Consider the following 24,053-nt stretch of genomic DNA (forward strand, 5'->3'; position numbering starts at 1 on the left):
CCAGGAAGCATGCTAGAGAATGAGCCCTAACCTCATATTTAAAGGCCCTTGGCCTAAAAAGCAATTACAGTGAAAAGCCTTCAAAACTCAAAAGCTCCTCGTCCAAAAGGCAATGCCAAAAGCTGCCAGCTTTTTGTAAATCACGGAAACCCGTACAGCCTACCACGTCATCAGCCAGCGCAATTTCGAAAATCTCCTTGCTGCCCTTAGGGTTAGGGTTAGGGTTTTTGCAGTTTTAGGGTTAGGGTTTGCAGGTTTTAGGGTTATGGTTTCCAAAATTAGGGTTTGTAAGTTTTAGGGTTAGGGTGTCTAGAATTAAGGTTTGCAGGTTTTAGGGTTAGGGTTTCCAAAATTAGGGTTTACAGGTTTTAGGATTAGGGTTTCGAGAATTAGGGTTTCAGCAGTTAGGGTTTCTGCTCTTGGGCAACCACGTCATCACTTTGTGACACTTCTTCTGTTACTTGTTCTTCTTAGGGTTTAGGCCCCTCGGCCAATAGCTCTGTTCTTCAGTAGGTTGACACGTCAGCAGTTTGTTACACAACATATGGCGTGGGGAAAAGCAAGAAAATAGCGTCGCTCAGCTGGGCTTTTCCACCTCCGTAAAATCCGAAAATCCGTACACTGCTGCCACGTGGCATTTGCCGCCTGATTAGGGTTTTCAGTCACTTTAGGGTTTCAGCCAACAGTTAGGGTTAGGGTTTCCAAAAATTAGGGTTTTTGGGTTTTTGGTAGAAATTAGGGTTTGCAAGAATTTTAGGGTTTCTAGCAGAAATTAGGGTTTCTGCTGTCAGTAGCCACGTCATCACTTTGTGACAGAGTTGACGATCTCTCTCTGCCCATCCGTTCAAGGATGGTATGCAGAAGAAAAATTCAACTTCATGCCAAGGTTGTCAAACAAGACACGCTGTTAACCCTCGTGGCTCACGGACACCCTATCGCCTACGACGGACATTGTAACCGTATTATTTATTTAAGTAGAGTCAGGCACCGGGCTTGTCGGTCCAATAGGGAAAGGTAGAGTGATCGCCGATGAGAGGCGTACTCTAACACGAACATGCTAGGGTTAGTTGGCTAAGCATGGGCGCCCAAGTGTGAATGGGGTGAGCTCACATAAAAGCCAATTAAACCTAAAATTGAATCATTCTCTCATTGTGCAATAGAAGCTGCTCTTGCTCCATCTCCACCTTCTCCTTCACCATCTCCTTGTGTGCGTGCGTGTGAGAGAGAGAGAGAGAGAGAGTGTGAGAGTGTGTGCGATCGAGCGTTGCGGCGGCACGACGGCGGCGAGGCGGTTGAGCGCGGCGTAGCGGCGTCTCCCTCTTCTTCGCGGCGAGGAATCCACCACGAAGGCGAGCGTAGAGCGGTGAGTGACACACCCTTTGCTCTCTTGAGCTTGCTAGTTTAGGCTTGTTGTGTGCTTGGAGCCATTTGTGGCTCGCACACGGTGTATTGGCAAGTCCCTTGCTTCGACAGTGCGGCAAGGAGCGCACATTTTTGGCGCCGCTGCCGGGGAAATGCCCTACACTAAGCTCGGTTAAGCACTTTACGCTTTCTTGTGGTGCAATTTCTATCATAGGAAAGGCAGGGAATGAGTGTGTGTAGTTGTGTGGAGATTTCTGTTTTTTGCGTTTTCTGCGTTTTCTACGTTTTCTGGTTTGCACTGCACAGCTAGCATTTCTTGCGTTTTTGCATTTTCTGCATCTTTTGGTTCTATCAAGCTTCAATTTCTGCATTTTCTGTGTTTTTTCAATTTTCTGGATATCTTGCGTTTTTTCAATTTCTGCATTTTCTGCATTTTCAATTTTTGCATTTTCTGCATTTTTTTTTTTAATCGAAAATAAAAAAAATTGTTGAAAAAAAAAATCCGAAAAATAAAAACGCGAGTGAGGGGGAGGTTAAATTTTCGAAAATAAAAAACGTGAGTTTTAAAACGGACGGGTTGTTTTGTATAAAAGATAGATCGAGATCGGGATCATTTCCCCAAGCCCAAGCCCAAGCCCAAACCCAAGCCCAAGCCCAAGCCCAAGCCCAAGCCCACGCCCACGCCTCAGTCTTATGATATATACTAAACTCACTCTTATATATATACCCTACTCCCTCAAGAGGGAATGAGAGCATGTGGGACAAGTCCTCCACTCTCCTCCCTTCTCTTCCCACTTGCACCCTTAGACTTGCTATTTGGAGCCTAGTTCCCTAGCTAGGAAAAGATTGTTTCGGGCTTTTCTGGAGCAAAATAGAACCAAACGGTGGGCTGTAAAGCACAGCGCGTCCCTCCTAGCGATACGCTCGTTTCGAGCTATCACACGGCCCATTCCACGACACGCTCTAAAAAATCTAGCAAAAAAACAAACAAAAAACACGCAAAAAACTAGTCACAAGGCCTCCTAGAGCAGCTTTTTGACACCTTAGGGTATCAAAAGCACATGCACTTACGCTCTGGGCGGGTGCTAAAACACGAGCATATTGAGGGTGCCTCTGTTCATACGGACACCCATTACCCATCCACGATAGGCTCTAGACCCTCAGCGGGGACACAAGGTAGCACCACCCAAGACCCTAAAATAGCCGCTAGTGATTCCTCCTCCGACTCAGAAATCATGGAAGCATACCCTACCCAAAACACTGAGAGAGAAGGCCATGCACCTCCCGAAGCTCCACAGCCTAGTACTAGTATGTTTAGCCGTTTCATGGAAACATTAGGTAGAGCTACTCGCTCGGAACCTGATGCAAATGAAGCACACGAAGGGGGTGGGGAAGTGGACTCTCCTTTCACATCGCACGTCGACCCCACACCCCCAAAGAGTGTCCATGTAGATATCCTGCCAACTTCTTACCAAGAAGGCCCTGTTGAGCTGCCTCCTTCAGAAGTTCCCTCTAGAGTACCGTTGGTGACAAGTAAAACCACGGGGAGCAACATTGCTTCTACCTCACAAGAAACCGTTAACACGTCGACTCTAGAAGGATTGTTCATTAATGATCATTGGACATACGACCTCGACACTGAGGTGTTGACGGATCTACACTCTGGCCATGCCTACCATGTAGGATGGATAGAGATTATACAATCCACCTCTAGTGCCACGAGCATCGAAGATCAACAGAAAATGATCTGTAATGTTATCCATGGCATTATTCAATCAGAAAGGCAAAACCGAGGGGTAAATATACTCTCAACTGGCCCCATGAGATTTCTCGATACGAGCAAGGCTCAACAGCCTACTCTATCACAAATGGAGACTCCTCTAATGAGCCCCATGGACCCATCTTACGTCATTTCACCTTGGGTCTCTATGCAATCTGAGCCTCCGAGCGACAACTTTAGCTTCCCTAACTTGGCTCAACCCTCTATTAAGGAAAACACAGTGCTCACTCCAGGGATAAGCCTGACAGAGAATGTACCGATGACATCTACGGTTAGCGCAGTGTCACTACCTAGTGTCGTAGTACCTAATATGGGGCCTCAACCGTATGTGCCTCTAGCCCCTTATGCACACATGGCCCCCACACCTCCAATTGTACCACTTGTTTATGCTCCTCGAGTGCCGCTCCCTAGCCCTTATCCGAGTGGACCTATGCCCAGTTATGTTCCATATCCTGCATCATCCACACATATGCCAAGACCGGTACCCGTCCCTCTCCCACATATGATTCCAAGAGTACCTCCACCGGCCCTGCCTCCTCACATAGGTGACTTGGCAGCGTTTGCTCAAACCATAGGTCGATCTATCGCGGAAAATATGCGTCATGCATCTGATAGAGAGCCTAGAAGTAAGGCAGTACAAATTGCCAAACTCACGCAAAAATTCAATGGGGACGAAGATGCTAGAAAACACATTGAAGTGTTTGAACAAGTATGTGATTCCTTAGGGGAACGCAACGAACTACATAAGTGCAATGCCTTAAGCTTGACATTAAGTGGGAAGGCTGGAGATTGGTATAGAACCCTAAGGGTGGACGAGAAAACAATCTACCCTACCCTTCGAAGGTTGTTTCTAAAGGAGTACATACGAGAAGGTGTGCTTTGGGGTGTAGCATCTCAGCTACAGAAGGCCGAACGTAAGGAAGGAGAGTCAGTAAGGGACTTCATTAGTCGTCTAAAGCACTTAAACTCTCGCTGCCCTGTAAATGAGCGCTTCAACAATAACCAACTGCTTGATCGATTCATTCGAGGGTTGAGGAATGAAGGAATCTATAATGGACTAGTGATTAGAGGTATCACAACCTGGGAAGATGTCACTGCCAATGCAATCCAATTAGAGGACAACTTGATGATAGCAGGCATGAGGGTGTCTACTGACACGAGATCCACTAGCTCACAAGCCAATGAGTATGAACCCATGACTGCAAAGCCCATTGCCAATGAGCCAAAGGTATTTGAGACATTCTTGACAGACCTCACCAAGGCAATCCAAGAGTCTCTTAAGGATAATCGACCCCCTCAAAATAGTCACATGTATCCAAGAAGGGAGCAACAATGGTGTTCCATTTGCTTAGGTCCACATAGCACTAGTGAGTGCCCTACGTTTAGAGTAAAATTTAATGGAACTTGCAACGCATGTGGTAGGTATGGTCACCAAGCTAAGGATTGTTTAATGATCAAACGTATGATGGCAAATAGACCACCTGTAGCCTGGACGGATGCGCCTCGAGCTCCTATATTGATGCCTACTCCACCTGTTGAGCAACTACTGCAACACATGGTCCCTAGATCTCAAAATGTTGTACAAGCTACACCGCTACCACCTCCTGTGCTGGGACCGCAGTCCCCGCATCCAAGAGTCGTCCCTATGAACCAAGTGGGTTGCGAGCCATCAAATGCTTATGCAGATGGCTGTGAGGAGGAAATAGACACTAGTATTGCCTACGGACTTGATACATTGGAAGAGTGTCCTATATACTACATGGAAGATTGTTGGGGGCAAGTCAAGCCGGTTTATCAAGCTGCTGCTCTCGCATCCAGAGGTCAAAATATCAACACCCAGGCTAGGAGGCCACCTCTTCAATGCTACGAGTGTGGTGGATCACATCGAGCAGCGGAGTGCCCTATTAGGCTGCAAAAGAATGCTGCACAGATGCAAATGAATCAAGGGAGCACGTCTGCAATGCCAATACTCACATGTAATCGTTGTGGCATAGATCACTTGATTGCCCAATGCCCCTATAACCCAAATGCGCCTAAAATCACATCTCTAAATTTGGTCGAAATTGCTAGTGTGACATCGCCAATACCACCCGTCGCACCCGCTTATGCGATTACACGGTCCATGCTTCAAGGGCCAGGCCATATCCTCGAAGAGAGAGATACCGTGTCAGTTATCCAAGCAAAGAAAAAGAAGACACGAAGGAAGAGGTCGCAGAATACGGGAAATTCAAAGCCAAGTTCCAAAACAAACATAGGAACAGGAGATGACCCCGTGTATATGAATGACCTCGAGGATGATTCAGATTCAATCGAGACAATGGAGACTACAACCAATACCACAAAGGGAAAGACCGACAAAGAAAACCGTAACATGGAACCAAATGAAAACCGAATAAGAGAAAACCATAAAGAGCCTCTGAAAACACAAGTGTTTCCAAATCCAATCCAAGACCCCCAAGATAAACCGCAGGGGCAAAAAGGGAAGAATCGTAAAAAGAAGATTGGGACGTACCCAAACCCAGTAGACGAGATTGAGCAGGTGAAACATCTAAGAGGTTTAGTGGAGGAGACTCAAAGGAAACTAGAACCAGAACCCATGCATGTCAAAATTCATGACACAGTGTTTCCCACGCAAGTTCATCCACCCCACATGAATCATAGATCGTTAGCCATATCTAGTATCATCCAAGAAGGGAGTGAGGACGGGACATCAGAAAGTGAGCATACACCCTTCTTGTTGGAAAGGATGTTTAACGAAGGAATACCTGATCCCATTGAGGAATATGAGATTCCATCCTCACCAGTTCCTAGTCAAGGACCTACACCCTGCAAAATGCCAATGAATGTTGCCAAACTAGTGGACTTCATGTCTTCTGAGGTCCGAACCACGATCATAGCAAAGCTGTATGGAGATCCTGAGTTATTCCTTGCACTTCGAGTATTCCTTAACGGAGAGCTACGAACGGGATTACCGCAGTTTACGCAACCAAATAGGCCTGACTCGATTATGATTGATGAGAAAAATCATGTGCAATCACTTGACTTAGATGGACACGAGTCTGTGATCGAGGTACCCATTAACGAATTAGGGCAGTATTTTGAAGGCGACGAGTCTAATGCGACCCTACCCATCACTACCAAGGGATTAACTATAAAGGGAATTCTTGATGGTGGTGCGGAAGTTAGCATCGTTACAAAAGATTGTTGGGAATCCATGGGAAAACCCCGCCTCCGTGTTACTAACATTGTGGTAAAGATGGCAAATGGTACCATAGCCAAACCTATGGGGATGCTCAAGGATCTTAAGATCAAAGTTCTAGGACACAAGGTACGACATACGTTCATTGTAATGGATTTCTCTAAACACCTTATGTCATATGAAATGATTTTAGGACGACCATTCATGAGGGAAGCACAAATGGTTCATGATTGGTCTAAAAATCATGTCTATTTGCAATTCCAAGACTCTGTCCTTAGAGTGGATTTGGTGACTGGTAAGGTACACCCCTTAGGGAGTAAAACCATTATTGATCATCGCTCTGACACCACAGTTCACTCGGCCCCACTACAATATTGTTACACTTGTAAGAAGGATACAGACATTGGCCAAGATTCTCCTTACATGGATGTGTTACCGGGTATGACGGAATCAGACAACGTAGACTGGGTACACCTAGCTGCAACCATAGATACTTGGGGAAATAGAGGAACCACTTGGGTCACACCAGAGGGGGAAGAGGTACCACAAATTGCACCTCTAAACATGATAAGTGCCATACATGCATCTTCTAAGGGCAAGGCAATTGTGGACCAATCTGACAGTGACACCGATAGCTCAATAGAAGACTTTAACCAGCACGACTCAGACACTGACTTCCAGAGTGAAACGGATTCGGAATCTCATGAATTAAAGAGTGGAGCAAGTTCAGAGTCAAAACATTCGGAAAGACCGAGCACATCAACCCATGATAGCTTCTCCGAGAGTGAAGAGGACACCAACGAGGACTCCTTTAGTGAGCCAGATCTAAATGCAAATCAAAAGCAGGTCTCAAATAAGAAAAAGAAAAACCTTAAGAGGCGTCGATATCAAGCCAATGTACGTGCTAGGATAAAAAAGAAGAGATCCTCCGCAGAATGGCTCAGTTATATAGGAGCATGTGATGCTCATCGAAAATTGGTAGACAATTGGGGTGAATATCTCCAAAATGTTATGTGGTGTAGACCACGACCCCATGACATAGCCCAATTAGAGATCATAGACAAGCCAAAGTTGAGCCGCACTGCAAGGAGGCGTCAAAACCAAGAGTTAGCTCGACAACACAAGAAAGCAGAAATGGAAGCACAACCAGAATCCACAGACTTGCATCCTACACCAGAACATTTCAAATCTTACACCACAGGGGAAGCAAAGGTTGTGTACACAAAAGCCCAAAGAATACCTATCGATGGGAATAATGGAATCTATGATGGTCCGGCAATAGTTAAAGAAATAGAATTAGCCGACCCCGGTGAAGAATCAAAACCTGTTTTTATTGCCCAAGACCTCACAGAAGTTGAAGAGGCGGTCCTCAAAGAGCTTCTCAAGGAATTCAAGGACATATTCGCTTGGACATACCATGATATGAAAGGTGTTCCACCTTCTGTGGTCCAACATACAATCCCTATGATTAGCACTGCGAAGCCCGTACAACAAAGACCCTACCCGATGAATCCTAAGTACGCAAAGATCATTCAAGAAGAACTAGAAAAGCTTATCAAATGTGGGTTCATATATCCTATTGAACACTCTGAATGGGTGTCTCCAATAGTTATCGTGCCAAAAAAGAATGGGAAACTCAGGGTGTGCGTGGACCTCAAAAAAGTTAATGCAGCTACTAGAAGAGACCATTACCCCCTACCATATTCCGAACATGTACTCGAAAGAGTTGCAGGCAAGGAAGCTTATAGCTTTCTAGATGGGTACTCAGGCTACAACCAAATCACGATAGCGCTAGAGGACCAAGCTAAAACTGCCTTCATCACAGAATTTGGCGTGTTTGCATTTCGTATGATGGCTTTTGGCTTAACAAATGCCCCTGCTACATTCCAACGATTAATAAACACTGCTTTTAAAGAATATTTGAGAGAGTTTTGTGAAGCTTTCTTAGACGACCTTTGTGTTTACTCTTCTTGGAAAGAACATCTATCATGTTTGCGGAAGGTGTTTGAAAAGTGTAGGTTATATCGTATCTCATTGAACCCGTTCAAATGCCAATTTTGGGTCAAGCATGGAGTTATTTTAGGGCATATAGTATCCAAGAATGGTATCTCAACCGATGAGAGTAAAATTAAAGTGATTCTAGAGTTACCACCACCAACCAATTACAAGGGAGTTCAAAGGTTCATGGGACACGTGGGTTATTATCGACGGTTTATTTTATTTTTCGCTGGATAGCACGTCCTTTGTACAAGCTTCTCATTGAATTTAAATGGACTGAAGAGTGTGACCAGGCCTATGAACAATTGAAGAAAACACTAGCAAGTGCTCCGATTTTAAGGACACCTAACTGGGATGTCATTTTCCATGTGCATATTGATGCATCAAACTTTGCTATTGGGTGTGTTCTCACTCAACCAGGAGAACATAAATTGGACTATCCCATTAGCTTTGCAAGCCGTCAATTGAACGATGCTGAAAGAAACTACACCACTACAGAGCGAGAAGGTTTGGCAATGGTTTATGCAGTAAAGAAATTTCGCTACTACCTTCTGGCAAACAAGTTTGTATTTTATGTGGATCATCAAGCGTTGCTGTATCTGGTAAACAAGCCATGCTCCACAGGAAGAATCACACGATGGTTGTTAATTCTTCTGGAGTTTGATTTCACGATTGTAGTGAGACCCGGTAAAAGGCACGTCATGGCTGATCATGTGTCTCGCATACCCAATGGTGAAGCCCCTACAGGAGTTGATGATGAATTACCCGATACTTCTCTATTCATAGTTGAGACTATGCCTGAATGGAGTGAGAACATTGTTAACTTTTTAGTTAATGGTTTTCCACCCAAGGAACTTCGTAAGGATATCGCTCGAAGGCTAGTAAAAGAATGTGAACCCTATTGTTTGATTGCCGGAACTCTGTATAGATTAGGCAAGGACGATATTCTTAGGCGTTGTGCCCGCGAGGATAAATATTTGTATATCTTGCAAGAAGCACATATGGGCATAGCAGGAGGACATTTTTCAGGAGACCTGACTGCTAGAAAGGTGCTGCAATCAGGCTATTGGTGGCCAACTTTATTTAAGGATGCATCACTTTTTACAAAAGGGTGTGATGAGTGCCAACGTTACAAGACCACACAGCGCAAAGACAGAATGCCCTTACATCCTATTAAAGTAACCCAACCATTTGAAAAATGGGGCTTAGACTTTGTAGGTCCAATTAGTCCCGCAGCTCGCAACACTCAATCTCGATATATTCTAGTTGCTACGGACTATGTAACAAAGTGGGCTGAAGCTAAGGCTTCACAAAAAGCTGACGCGAGGACAACAGCTAAGTTTCTTTTTGAGAACATTATCACAAGATTTGGTTGCCCTTTTGAAATTGTTAGTGATAATGGTACCCATTTTATAAATGAGGTAATAAGAGAGCTTACCACGACCTTTATGATATCCCACCATAAGTCTACACCTTATTACCCGCAAGCTAATGGACAAGCCGAGAGCACCAACAAGACTCTAATATCTATTTTAACCAAGACGGTAGAAGCTCATCGCACTGATTGGGATTTGAAGTTGACATCTGCTCTATGGGCTTATCGTACTGCTTATAAAGTGGCTATTAATTGTACGCCATTCAAAATGGTATACGGCCAAGAAGCGGTTATGCCTTGGGAGTTTGTCATTCCTAGTCTTAGGGTAGCTTCGCAAGAAGTTCGCAAGAAGGATGGAATGGTAACCCCTTAACCGAGCGTTTGTATATCTTAGAAAAACTAGACGAAGAGAGACAGTTGGTTGTGCAAAATGCTCTTGTGGAAAAGGATAGGAGAAAGAAGTGGTTTGATCGCCATGTGAAGGACAAGGACATCAAAGTTGGTGATAAAGTCCTTATGTATGGAGTACGTAAGGAGAGGAAAAAGTTGAAATATGCTGGTAAAGGACCATATAGAGTATGTGAAATTACCCCACAAGGTACCCTTCGTGTGGAAACTCTTGATGGAGTTGAAACCATTGGATTCCTCAATGGGAGTAAATTCAAAAGATATTATGATCCTTTAAGCCAAGAAGAACTACGGGCCATTCATCAAAAGAAGGCCGCCAAAGCATAAACCGAGTTAAACAAGATACAAGCTCAAGCTGAGGCTAAGGAGCGACAACAACGTATAAGACAAAAACGAGAGGCTAACCTTGGAGTCACAAATGCATTCCACGTGGAAATCGAAGAGGATGGGTTGGACTCTGACACACCTCTACGATACCCTATTGAGTTAAATAGTGCCTATGGAAAAGTGCTATATAACGCCTTATTGGACACGGGTGCTAAATATAATCTGCTATCCTATGGGGTGTGGTGTCAGTTAGGGAAGCCACCTCTATCTGAGAGTATTATCCAAGTCAAGGGTGTCAACAAGAAAAAAACTACGGTTTTTGGAATCTGGCACACTTCTGTCAGTTATGACAATGGAATTGTAGCTCAAGACTTTTTGGTCATGCCTACTGGAACTATGGAGGGTAATATAAACCTAGGCAGCACGTGGATGATAGCCACCAAATGCACTATTGATTAGGGGACTGGGGGTGTTACAACGCAAAAACCAACTCTTAGCCCTACCACTCAAGCCATAGTCCCTGAGATATTGCCTAAGGAAATAAAACCCAAGACATTGCATGTCCAGGAGGTTGAACCATACGTCCCCATAGCCCAACTCTCTAGAGCTTCAACTGATGTAGTTGAAAGAAAGCTTGAGACACACAAGAACCATCCTAATATAACAGAGAAAATATACAAGTGGGTCCCTAAAGCCTCTGTAGTGAGCATGGTTGATGCAAAAAAACGGGAACCTAGTAAGAACCGTCCCACTCACTCCAAGAAATGTAAAGAAACGTTGCGTTGGATTCCTAAACGACTATTGGAAGCCCAAGGATACTATGAAGGAAATGATCAAATCTGGGTGCCCAAACGTAAAGTGTACTCTTACCTGTCACCTGGCCCATGTAAACCCAATCCTGTGGCTCCAAAACAAATTGAAAATCGCGGAAAGGAAAAAATCATGGAATGTTACACACCTGATCTAGAGCTAGTTTGGGTACCAAAGAAAGAACGATTTGTTCCACCTAGCTCAGGAACAGGGAAATCAAATGAAGCTTCTTGCTCTTCATGTAGTTCCTATACGCAAATAGAAGCTTCGACACAACCTCCACCTACCACTGTACATATCCATACAAGCACGAAAGAGTTTGCACCTCCCGGGGTAAGTTCACCACCTACAACAACGTTGCAAATAAAATCATGGGAGAGTACCTTACCACCCTTGCAACTAGATGAAACGCATAGGGCGGTCGAAAACTATTGGTTAAAACCTTCACCCATAACAACTTGGAACAATTGGTTTCAAAAGGTGACGACCTCATTCCAAAAGGTATGATCTACCCAAGGAAGGGGGGAGTGTTTGCTAACATCAATCATTCACTCGCTCCCCTCTCAACCTTCCTCCCTGACCTCTCAATTCCAATCTTAGGGAATATATATATATAGCCTTATACTCACAAAAAACAAAAATAGTAAAGAGCAAGAGCGACTAGCAACGAGAGAGCACCCTATCAGATCTTACATATAAGTCCAAATTCACCGTGTCAATTCAAGCAACACACAAAAACAACTCTTATGTTTTAAAGGCCTAACCAAATCTATCTGTCTTGTCAGAAATGGCTACTTCACCAGAGGCATTCACTTCTATTTTTGATGAAAGGTATCCTTTGTCTTTTCCTCAAGTGTTCTACGTATGCTACCCTATACTTTCTTGCGAATGGGATTTGATAGAGAGCCTTGCATGTGAGAGAAATTTTGAGGAGTTAGAATGGCTGATACGTCTATGGCTAACTAGTGATCCCTACCCAGTAGTGAATGTGTCTCCAATGGCACATGCTTATTCTTTTGCACAAGATGAGTATCCACGCATCGCGAGGTTCTTGATTAGCATGCTTGCACAAGAGGATGATGAAGAGGAACTAATAGAGACCAAGGAAGACTATGGCCTCACAGACAACGATTTTATTTATCTAGATGATGAGGATAGAGGCCTAGCCTTACGGTGGCCACCCGGTTTATATAATATCCTCTTTCCTTGATTCTAAAAGGGGTGACAGATAGGTAGGTTAGGGGTCTGGATTGTGTTTTGAGTTTGTTTTTTAGGAGATTTAATTTTTCACACTGACATGCCTCCTAGAGGTATAGTGCCTGTTTTTTGATGTGTTAGGTAGGACTTATATGGATCTCCATCCACATGGCTGAGGACATCTGCTTCAACGAAATGAGCCACTCCATACCTCCAGGTGTACGACTTTCCATGATTCATGTTGGTGGATATGTGTAATTGCTAATAATGATTTTTCATTCTTTGTTTGAGTGCAATAGTTATGATTGTTATCTGCCATTATAGATGTATAAATTTGTCTTTGCTTAAGTTGATTGAACTCCAGTTTAATCTTATGGATGAGCCTGGAGATTAGGAGACCGTGACTTTAGGTTAACTCATTTACTTGACCACTAGGCCTAGCTAATAAAATTATCCGAGTATTTGAGACCTTAGGAATGTTTTAGGCAGAGAAAGGCTTACTCACTCAAACAACAAAAAACACTAGTGCGAATACCAAGGAAATGGAAGCAAAAAAAAACATAAGTGCCACAAATGAAAAATCTTACGCTAGAAGAGAAATCCTGGCTTGAATTGGTACTTCACTCACATGTATTGTCTATGGTACTAGAGCCCTAGAGGTTCCCAATGTGGGCGCTTTTCCTTGAGAAGCAAAAAACCCCGGACATACAAAATAAGCACACACGTCACATGATTGTGACCCAAAGTAAAAAAGTATTAAAAAAAAGAAAAAAAAGAAGAAGAAAAATTAAAAGACTTCCATTGAGCTTACAGTTAACATTTCAAGCTTTTGTTTGCAGTTGTGAGAGCGAGTTGGCTAATCAAAGCTGAAAAGCATAATTAGAGAATCTTGCATTTAGATAATCTTCTTAGCTTAGCTAGTACTAGAGTAGTTGTTTTAACCTTAGTCAAAGACTCACCCATAAGCTCAAAACTCTTGATTAATTAATCTACTCAAAGTGCAATTTATTTGTCCTTAATGGCAGTCTAACATTTCATAAATCTTGCATTTACTCATTTCCACATGTACTTTACATTCCCCTCATGATTTATGGCAATATAATTCCGCTTGCTAAAACAGTGACTTTGCCTTGCAGATTCAAATCTAGATGCTCTACAACATGGACATACCAAGCTTCAACTCAATAGCTTCCGAGGACGGAATCTACATCAGGAAGGGGGGCAATGTTAACCCTCGTGGCTCACGGACACCCTATCGCCTACGACGGACACTGTAACCGTATTATTTATTTAAGTAGAGTCAGGCACCGGGCTTGTCGGTCCAATAGGGAAAGGTAGAGTGATCGCCGATGAGAGGCGCACTCTAACACGAACATGCTAGGGTTAGTTGGCTAAGCATGGGCGCCCAAGTGTGAATGGGGTGAGCTCACATAAAAGCCAATTAAACCTAAAATTGAGTCATTCTCTCATTGTGCAATAGAAGCTACTCTTGCTCCATCTCCACCTTCTCCTTCACCATCTCCTTGTGTGCGTGCGTGTGAGAGAGAGAGAGAGAGTGTGTGAGTGTGTGTGCGATCGAGCGTTGCGGCGGCACGACGGCGGCGAGGCGGTTGAGCGCGGCGTAGCGGCGTCTCCCTCTTCTTCGCGGCGAGGAATCCACCATGAAGGCGAGCGTAGAGCGGTGAGTGACACACCCTTTGCTCTCTTGAGCTTGCTAGTTTAGGCTTGTTGTGTGCTTGGAGCCATTTGTGGCTCGCACACGGTGTATTGGCAAGTCCCTTGCTTCGACAGTGCGGCAAGGAGCGCACACACGCCAAAAATTTCCTTCCATGTGAGGATCTCGATCACTCAGAATAGACGAGGGTATCCCACGGTGCTTGAGAATCTATACTAGAAAAATCCTAGCCATATGATCCGCTTTGATTGTTTTCTTGACTTGAATAAAGTGAGCTTGTTTGCTAAATATGTCCACAATGGTCCAGACCGCATCATTTTCAGTCTAAGTCTTAGGGAGATCCAAAATAAAATCCACAATGGTACAAATCGCATCTTTTTCAGTCTGAGTCTTAGGTAGATTTATAATAAAATCCATGGCATTACTCTCCCAGGGTTGATCAGGCACAGGAAAAGGTTGGAGTAACCCAGGTGACTTATGCGAATCGTACTTGACTTTTGGCAAACCAAGCATTCCCAAAGTGTCTTCTGTGTTTGAGGATAAAGAAAACAGGATGTATTCACTGTTCCTGAAAGTGGACACTTGGTTTGCAGTTGTCCACGAGCCTTAATTTATCAGCTGATGTAGACATCAATGACAACTTGTTCAAAGAATAGGCAACAGTTGCATTCTCGGCAATGTATCCACTAGCTGCCAATGCTGGAGTGTCCATGGTAGCTTCTTGTCAAGTGCGCATTGCACTTGCGCCACGTGGACAAGCTTCTGCAGCTTAGGACCTAGCCTGGCACCCTTGTGAGCCTCTAACAAGACGTGCATGATAAGGTAGGTCATAGTTGCATACCCTCACTTGCACATGCAAGTTAAGTCAATTAAGCATATAGGCATATGTACAGTCACTTAAGTCATTCATTAATAAGTGACTTTGACATGACATTTATTAAAAGTAGGTAGGGCGAATAGCTAAAAGACCTATTAAAGAAACCCTTTGGGCACCGGTAGAAGGCAGAGAATTAGAGAAGCAGAGCCTCTCAAGAACCAGCAGTACCAGTGTTTTTGTAGCCTTGCATCAACGTTTTTCAGCCAACATTCAGTCCCACCCTCGCAACCCCATCATCAACAGATCCTCTCGTATTCAGCCCATCGTCATCGGCATCATCAACGCCTTTGCATTCAGCCATAGCCTCGCCATACAAGAACCTCAACCAAGCATCGCCGTATCGTCGTCGTCGTCATTGCAGCAAGTTCAGATTTCAGCCTAAGTTCAACGAGTTTCAGTTTTCAGCCCATCGCCATCTCTGGCCATAGCAGATCAGTCCACAGCCTCGTCGTCATCACCATCGTCGTCGCAGTACCAAGCATCTTTAGCAGTACCCATTAGCACCTCAGCAGCACCGCAGCACAAAAAACCCTCGTTGTCGTCGTCGACATCATCATCGTCGACGTCGACGTCGACGCAGTACCCTAGCATCTAGCACCCCTTGCGTTTTGGCTTGGCTCTTGCCTAGCTTAGCGTAGGGATCATCACGACCTCCGTGTCCTTAGCACCCAAGTACCTTCAATACCCAAAGTACCCACAGTACCCGTCAACATCTACCGCAGTACCCCTCAGTATCCTCGCAGTACCAAGCATCTGCATCAAGTACCCATTAGCATCTCAACATCTCATCATTTAGCATCACTGTATCAGCATTTGTGCAAGTAATAAAGCAAGTACTTGCTCTGGCAATAGAGCAAGGGGGCCCTTGAGGGTGGTTGGGACCCGACATGTCGTGTCGTCTCTTTTCTCTCTCTCTCTTTGCGTCTCTCTCTTTCATTCAGTTCAGTTCAATTCTTTTCAAGTGAAGTAAAGTAACCTTGTGTTTGTGCGGAGTACTAGATCCAAGCTAAACCCTTAAACCCTTCCGCTGCACCTGGCACTTTTGGTATTCTTGCATAAGTCCACTACGAGCTCCAAAGAGGGTGTTTAAGTAAATACCAATGTAATCCACTTCTCATGTCAAATAAGCCAATATATATATATCCCAGCTCTATATATATATATATATATATATATATATATATATATATATATATATATATATATATATATATATATATATATATATACCAGCTCCCATGTAATAATCATCTAATTCATCTATTTCGTCGCCGATTGTGTCGGTTAAAAGAACTCTCTCTCTCTCTCTCTCTCTCTCTCTCTCTCTCTCTCTCTCTCTCTCTCTCTCTCTCTCTCTCTACGCTTTCACATTGTATACTTTGAAAGCTACATCCCAAATTCCTTAAAACTTTGCCTCTCTGTTCAGGCAAAAGCAAGTGCAGAGGCCTCACCTTTTTAAGAGAGCATGCCTCACCTTTTTAAGAGAGCCTACACAATGTCTGCAATAAGACCTAGAGACTTCAGCAAAAATTACCAGAGCAGGCGCTTATCACAGCACTCACTAAGCCCTTTTGATCATCTCCATATCCCTACGTGGTTGTCCATATTCACTAGCCCCATCTGCGCCGATGTTGCCGATTCTCAGCTCAGCTTACAACATCCAACATTGACAATGTTTCTATGTTGTACATTTTCTAGCTAAAGAGCAATAACAGCTAGGTCCGTAAATCTAACAAATTCTTAAACGCTGCAAACTGATTTCCTCGACTGGTTGATGAAGAGACAGAATCAAACCTGCATGGGCGAGGGAGAGGTTCCGAGTGGCCAGAAAATACGGTGCCAGTCCTGCACGGAGAGTGACGCAAGGACAAGCGAGATGCCGACATGCAGGAGGGAAACGACACGGTTGCAGAAATCATGAGAGCGCTTTGGAAGCAGAAGGCGAACCACCAGAAATGCAGCAGTCCAAGCAAAGAAGCCCACCCCCAGCACCTTCACAGGCTCCAGCGCCATGGCCATGGCAGTCTTGGTGCAGTTCAACTACTCAATCAGCCCCAGTAGAGTAGACTCTTCGTAACGCATGGACGTGAGCGTTGCAGCCGGGCCCGTCGTCGCGCCTATCGAGACCAGACGGCCAACGGCCAGCAACGCAGGTATGGAAACGACCGTCCGATTAGAAGAACCTTGGGATTCAACCCTTGGAGCTAGTTCACATCGTAACTTGATTGCAAACCACATCCCGTGAGGAGTTGTGCACGATTGCCAACCAGTGGCAAACATATTATGTTCCCGTGAGGAGGAGTGCAAAATGTGCACAACTAGTTGGCAACCAGTTGCAAGGCTGCTCTTAGGTGGGGAGGTGGAGCGGGCTAAAACAACATGACGAAGCACCCAGCTCATTAGTTTGGCACAACGCTCTCTTCTTCAGCTTTGCAAAGGGGAAAAACTATGTTCCCGTGAGGAGGAGTGCAAAATGTGCACAACTAGTTGGCAACCAGTTGCAAGGCTGCTCTTAGGTGGGGAGGTGGAGCGGGCTAAAACAACATGACGAAGCACACAGCTCATTAGTTTGGCACAACGCTCTCTTCTTCAGCTTTGCAAAGGGGAAAAACTACTAAGTTTAGTTAGCGTTACAAGATCTTCTTAGATCTCCAAAGTCTCCACAAGAACTAAACCAGTTGATGTGCTATGTACTCAGAAACATGATTCTTAGTGTGTTTATGGGTAGCCATTGAAAAAGAGTAAGAATGCTATTTGGAATCCGACTAGCAGATTCCAGAAAGATTCTAGAGAGAGAGAGAGAGAGAGTGTGTGTGTGTGTGTGTGAGAGAGAGAGAGAGAGAGATAGGAAGAGAGAGAATGCATAGCACAAAGATCTATATGGTCTATTTCCTTGACTCTCCCACCCTCTCTCCCCTCTTTATTAAGAGAGAATGGACGACACACACACACACAGCATACCATCGAGAGAGAGAGAGAGAGAGAGAGAGAGGGGGGGGGGGGGGGGGGGGGGGGGGGGGGGGGGGGGGGGGGGGGATAAATCGTGTGAGAGATAGAGATACATATCATAAGTAACAAAATACATCATCGCTCAGATCTTGAAAAGCAAAATACAAAGCTTCAAAAGGTCATCATCTCTAGTTAGATCTTGGACAACAAAAACAAAAGAAGCACGTCCATTATTCATAGAAAGCATTACATCGCCGTCGCTCAGATCTTGGACAACAAAAACAAAGCTTCAAAAAAAAAGGACATTCATTATTCTTAGAAAGCATTACATTTAATATTACTTGTAGGGCATAAGGTCTCAGGGTTATATGTTGCGTTCTTGAAGGCTCAGGTGTTGTAGTAGTACTATCCTCTATGGGGTCCGTGCAGATTCCATAAAGTTCCATATATTTTTGTTGTTACCTTGACGGCATGCTTGAACTATTGTTTTCCATATTTTGCTTCACCATTGGTGATGGTTTCCAGGGCATCCCAAGCAGGCTTGATGGATGTTTCAAGGTTTTTAGACATTGTGTGGAGAAAGTATTACTCTATGCAAGTTATTTGGTGTCGATCTCAGAAAAATGTGAATACAAATCCATTTTATAGCTCTTGAGAGGCTATTACTTTCATATTAATGTGAATAGGTAGTTGGTGTGACATGTCAACAATCTCATCCTTTATGGTGCAATGTGAAAATTCATTATCCGAACGTTGAGATGTGATGTCAAGAAGACAAAGAAGATGCAAATTGTAGCAAAAAACTGGAACTGTCAATAATCAGAAAGCCTTGAGAATCCAAAACTGCAAACACTCCCATGCCCCCTCTCCCCCCTACTCTCTCATTCTCTCTTGCCCTCTCACTTTCTTCTCACCTCTCACATTGTCTCTCGTCCTTTTACTCTCTCCCGCCCACCCTGCTCCCCCTATTCTCTCATTCTCTCTCACCCTCTCACTCCCTCGCGTCCTCCCTACTCCACAATCTCGTGCCCCTCTTCTACCCCCACTCTCTTACATCTCCTTTCCCCCCCTTCTCTCTCACTCTCCTTTGTCCTAATACTCTCTCCCGTCCACCTTGTCCCCCTAACTCTCTCATTCTCTCTCACCCTCTCACTCCCTCTCCCCCTCCCTACACACTCTTGTGCCCCTCTTCTCTCTCACTCTCGCTTGTCCTCCTAATCTCTCATGCCCTCACTTTCTTTCCCTCCTTCACTCGCTTTGCCCCCTTCTTTCTCACTCTCCCTTGTCCTCCTAATCTCTTATGCCCTCACTTTCTCTCCCTCTTTCACTCGCTTCCTTATTTTTGCTTTTTTTAAAACAATACCAATTCTCACACAAAATCGATCCAAAGGGGTTGAGCATTAAGAAGTATTTCCTATAACCATAACTCAAGAGAGCAGTTCATCGCAAACAACAACGTCAGTGGTTGCTGCATTCGTAGTGATGGTTGCACATGAAGCTCCATCCACACATGTAACAACTTTGACAATCATAGAGCCACAAAATGTTGAAAATGAATCATTGAGCGTTCTATTTGGTTCTATTTTTTATAGTCACATTTTGACAGGATGGATAGATGTGCATATTGCACCATACAACCATCTTTGCCAATGATTCCTCTTTGTCATCTTTTGGCCAATCAGACCATTAGAACAAACAATGGCTATGTTGTAGAGCTCACCAATTTGATACTGTGCATGTATGTCGCACATGTCAATGCAAGGAACTTGCCGATACACCGTGTGCAAGCCACAAATGGCTCCAAGCACACAACAAGCCTAAACTAGTAAGCTCAAAGAAGGCGATGGTGTGTCACTCACCGCTCTACGCTTGCTTCATGGAGGATTCCTCGCCACGAAGAAGAAAGAGCCGTCGCTTCACCGCGCCCAACCGCTTCGATCGTCGTGCCGTCGTCGCAATGCTCGATCGCACTCTCTCTCTCTCTCTCTCTCTCTCTCTCTCTCTCTCTCTCTCTCTCTCTCTCTCTCTCTCTCTCTCTCGCATACACACACACACAAGGAGATGAAGAAGAAGAAGATGGAGATGGAGCAAGAGCACTCTTCTATTGCACAAATGAGAGAACGAGTGAATTTTAGGTTTAGTTGACTTTTATATGAGCTCACCCCATTCACACTTGGGCGCCCATGCTTAGCCAACTAATCCCTTGAATGTTCCAGTTAGAGTGCGCCTCTCATCGGCGATCACTCTTACCCTTTTCATATTGGACCGACAAGCCCGGTACCTGACTCTACAAGTAAATAATACAACGTCCGTCGTAGGTGATAGGGTGTCCGTGAGCCATGAGGGTTAACAGATACTTGAGAGAGGCTACCAACCTATGATGGCAGGTTCTTGTTACCATATACATAGTGATGTGTGTGAACACAATAGGACCGTCGGGGCATTTTTTCCCTCTTTAGGAGGTTTTTTCCCCCGTGCATTGTATATACGCCCATCAATCTATGGCTATCTATCTTTCCATTGCACACTAAGTAACACACTCTCTATTGTGTGCCTTGAGCTTCCTTCGTCTTCTCCAAGTTGTGTGTGTTTCTCTGCAACCCTAATTCCAACAATTGGTATCAGAGCAGGTTGCGTCCTCCGAGGCTTAGTCGCTAGCTGCTCCAGTACACGCCATTGTTCCTCACATCCGTTCACCAAAATCTGTGAAGCGCACCATTGTTCCTCACATCCGTTCAGCAAAATCTGCAAATAGGCTTGGGATATTTTGGCTGGTCTTTATGCAAGTCGCAATGAGGCTAAAATTGCTTTGCTGCGTAAAGATCTAGAGTCGAAGATTATGCATGAGGAAGATGATATGGAAACTTTCCTTGCTAGTGTCAAGGATATCAATGAGCAACTTATTTCTGCAGGTGAAGTCATTTCAGACAGTTCCCTTGTGCAAACTGTTCTTGATGCCTTACTAGATTCCTACCAGACTTTTGCTAGTACTTGGAGATTGATGACCCAAGGAAATCCTGAAGTTGTCAAGTTTGATGCATTATGCACATTGCTGTTGCAAGAGTCACTTTCTAGAAAAAACAGGACTAGGCAGCGTGCAGTTGAACAGGCTTTTATTGCTTCTCAAAGAAAGGGTGGTAACAGTAATGCAGCCACTTCTTATGGTTCTGCTGCGAGTGGCAAAAATTCTTTTCCTAATGCTTTTGTTGACAGCACTTCGTCTGGAAATTCTGGTGATAAGGGCAAAAAGAAGATGCGTTGCCATTATTGTAAATCTAATGATCACTTGATCAAGTCGTGTCCTAAGTTGAAGGCCAATTAGGCTAAGAAGAAAGAGGGTGGTTCCACTGCAAATGCTGGTTCCACTACAATTGCAGCCATTGTTGAGTCTTCTGTGAAAGGAGACTGTGATGCTGATGTTGATGCAGAATGGGTTTTTAGCGCAGAGTGCACTTATAATCCAGCTGTCCATGATGCATGCTTGTCAGTTTGCTGCAGATTCACATGTGTGGTATTTTGACAGTGGTGCTACAAAGCACATTACCTCACATCGTGAATTGTTTACCTTTCTCGAGTATGTCCCTCATGGAAATTCTGTCACTTGTGCCAACAATGCCTCTTATCCAGTTCATGGAGTTGAAAAGATTGTGCTCACTGCTGCTAATGGCAGTTCCTTCACACTTGTTGATGCACTCTATGTACCTAGGATCAAGAAGAATCTCTTGTCTGTATCCGCACTTGCTAGACTTGGACTTGTAGTCAAATTTGTGGATGACAGATGTACAGTTCATGATCTCAGTTTTGGTGATGAAATTGTTGCATCTGGCCTTTTGTGTCGTGGGCTGTATAAGCTCACTTTGTATGACAAGTGTGGACAAAATTTTGCAAATGCTGTTGCAGATTCAAGGGCTATTTCAAATGCAAAACTTTGGCATGCACGTTTTGGTTATCTGAATTTTGCCAGTTTGCTGCGTTTGCAGAAATCTGATATGGTTGCTTCTTTGCCGCCTCTTGAAGCACCTGTCAAACATGCTTGTGAAGGCTGTATTTTGGGTAAGATGCAGCGTTCTAAGTTTCCAAAGGATGGTTCAGTTCAGGCCACATGCAGGTTGCAGCTTGTGCATAGTGCTGTTTGTGGGCCCATGCAAACTTCGTCCTTGGGCAATTACCTTTACTTCGTGACTTTCATTGATGATTACTCCAGGCATGCATGGGTATTTCCGCTTAAAGCAAAGTCCGAAGTTTTTATGTGCTTTAAACAATTTCTGGCTATGGCTGAAAATATCTCGAAATGTACTATGGGCACCCTCCGTTTCGATCGAGGGGGGCAGTATATGTCTCGTGAATTGAATGCATTTCTGGCTAGTCGTGGGATAAAACACCAATGTACAGTGCCTGATACACCTCAGCAAAATGGTGTTGCTGAGAGAAAAAACAGGTCACTGACGGAAATGGCACGATGTATGGTCAAAACTCAAGCTTTGCCGCATTCTTTTTGGCCTGAGGCCATCATGTGTGCCACTTATGTACTTAACAGGTGTCCTACGAAAGCTTTGCAGTCTATTACTCCATATGAAGCATGGCATGATAGAAAGCCTTCTATTGAGCACATGCGTGTTTTCGGTTGTTTGGCATATGCTTTGGTGCCACAAGTGCAGCGCAGAAAATTGGATGATAAGGCTGTCAAATGTATTTTTTTTGGTTATAGTGCTAAAAGCAAAGGTTACATGTTGTATCATCCGCAAACAAAACGTATTTTGGTTTCACGAGATGTAGTGTTTGTGGAAGATTATGTTCAGCCCTTGCTCTCATGTACTAGATAGAGACAGTAATTTAAGCTCACAGGACATTTATGACACTTTGTTGCCTCTTTTCAGTGGTGGAAATATGAATGTGAGTTCCAATGAGGCAAATGTACAGCCTATGGGGTTTCTGAAAATGTTTTAGATCAGCCTATTACTGATGTAGATGTACATGATGTACTTGATGAGGAAAGGGCTGAAAATGAGCAGGCTAGAGGTATGCCAAAATGGCTGGTGCACACTTTGCGTGATAGTAAATTGGATGCACCTTTGTCTAGTCGTACTCGTTCAGGCTCTCGCCATGCATCTTATGCATCAGATTGTTATGCTTTAGCTGTGTCTAGTTTACATGATGTTGAGGAGCCTGTGTCTTTTGATGAAGCACAGAATTCAGAAAATTTGATGGCTGCCATGCAATCAGAATATGATGCACTTATAGAAAATGACACATGGACTTTATGTGATTTGCCTCCTGGCAAAAAGGCCATTGGTATGAAGTGGGTTTACAAGTTGAAACGCAAGCTGGATGGTGAGATCGATTGCCATAAGGCTCGACTTGTTGCAAAGGGTTATGCACAGCAAAAAGACATTAATTATGAAGAGACTTTTGCTCCCACTTGTTGTATGACTACTGTGCGTTTTGTATGTGCATTGGTGGCATGTCATTTTGGTTGGGAAGTACATCAATCAGACATTGTTACTGCTTTCTTGAATGGTGACATATTTGAGGAAGTTTATGTAACGCAGCCTCGCGGTTTTGTCATAAAAGGACAAGAGGACAAAGTGTGCAGATGTAAGAAGTCTTTGTATGGGTTGAAGCAATCTCCTCGTGCTTGGTATGAGAAAAGTGACACTCATTTGGTTAAACGAGGCTTTCGTAACAGTCCAACAGAAAGCACATTGTATGTAAAGCGTGAGGGTGATGTGCTTCTCATTGTGGTTCTTTATGTCGATGATTTGCTGATCACTCGACCAAATGAGAGACATATTGCTGAATTTAAGACCGATTTGAATGCTACTTTCAAGATGAAAGGTTTGGGGCTGTTGCATCATTACTTGGGTATACATTTTAAGCAGTGTGATGGTGGTATTGCCTTGTGTCAGAAAAGTTATATAGAGACATTGCTATGTAAGTTTGGACTTGAGGATTGCAAACCTATTGCCACCCCCATGGAAACAGGTTTGAAGTTGAGTCTACACGATGCTGGCGATCCTGCTGATGTCACTCTTTACCAAACTGCTGTTGGCTGCCTCATTTATGTATGCAACATGAGGCCGGATATTCAGTTTGCAG

The 24,053-nt window shown here is 44.1% G+C and overlaps 1 protein-coding gene across 2 annotated transcripts in view; it reads right to left on the bottom strand.

The window, feature by feature from the left end:
- The window catches only part of LOC147448593 (uncharacterized), a 58,094-nt gene extending 40,930 nt beyond the window's left edge, over window positions 1-17,164 (bottom strand). The window contains exon 1 of one of the 2 annotated variants that reach the window (XM_086521161.1): window positions 16,803-17,164. In XM_086521161.1, the coding sequence (XP_086377287.1) occupies window positions 16,803-17,027 (225 nt within the window). In that variant the 5' untranslated portion in view covers window positions 17,028-17,164. The remainder of the gene's footprint in view (window positions 1-16,802) is intronic. The other variant, XM_086521162.1, reaches the window with a different exon arrangement.
- Window positions 17,165-24,053: the final 6,889 nt, after the last annotated feature.

This window comes from Adiantum capillus-veneris, chromosome 10 (assembly GCF_014529385.1).
Source record: "Adiantum capillus-veneris isolate H3 chromosome 10, ASM1452938v2, whole genome shotgun sequence".
NCBI classification, from domain to species: Eukaryota; Viridiplantae; Streptophyta; class Polypodiopsida; order Polypodiales; family Pteridaceae; genus Adiantum; species Adiantum capillus-veneris.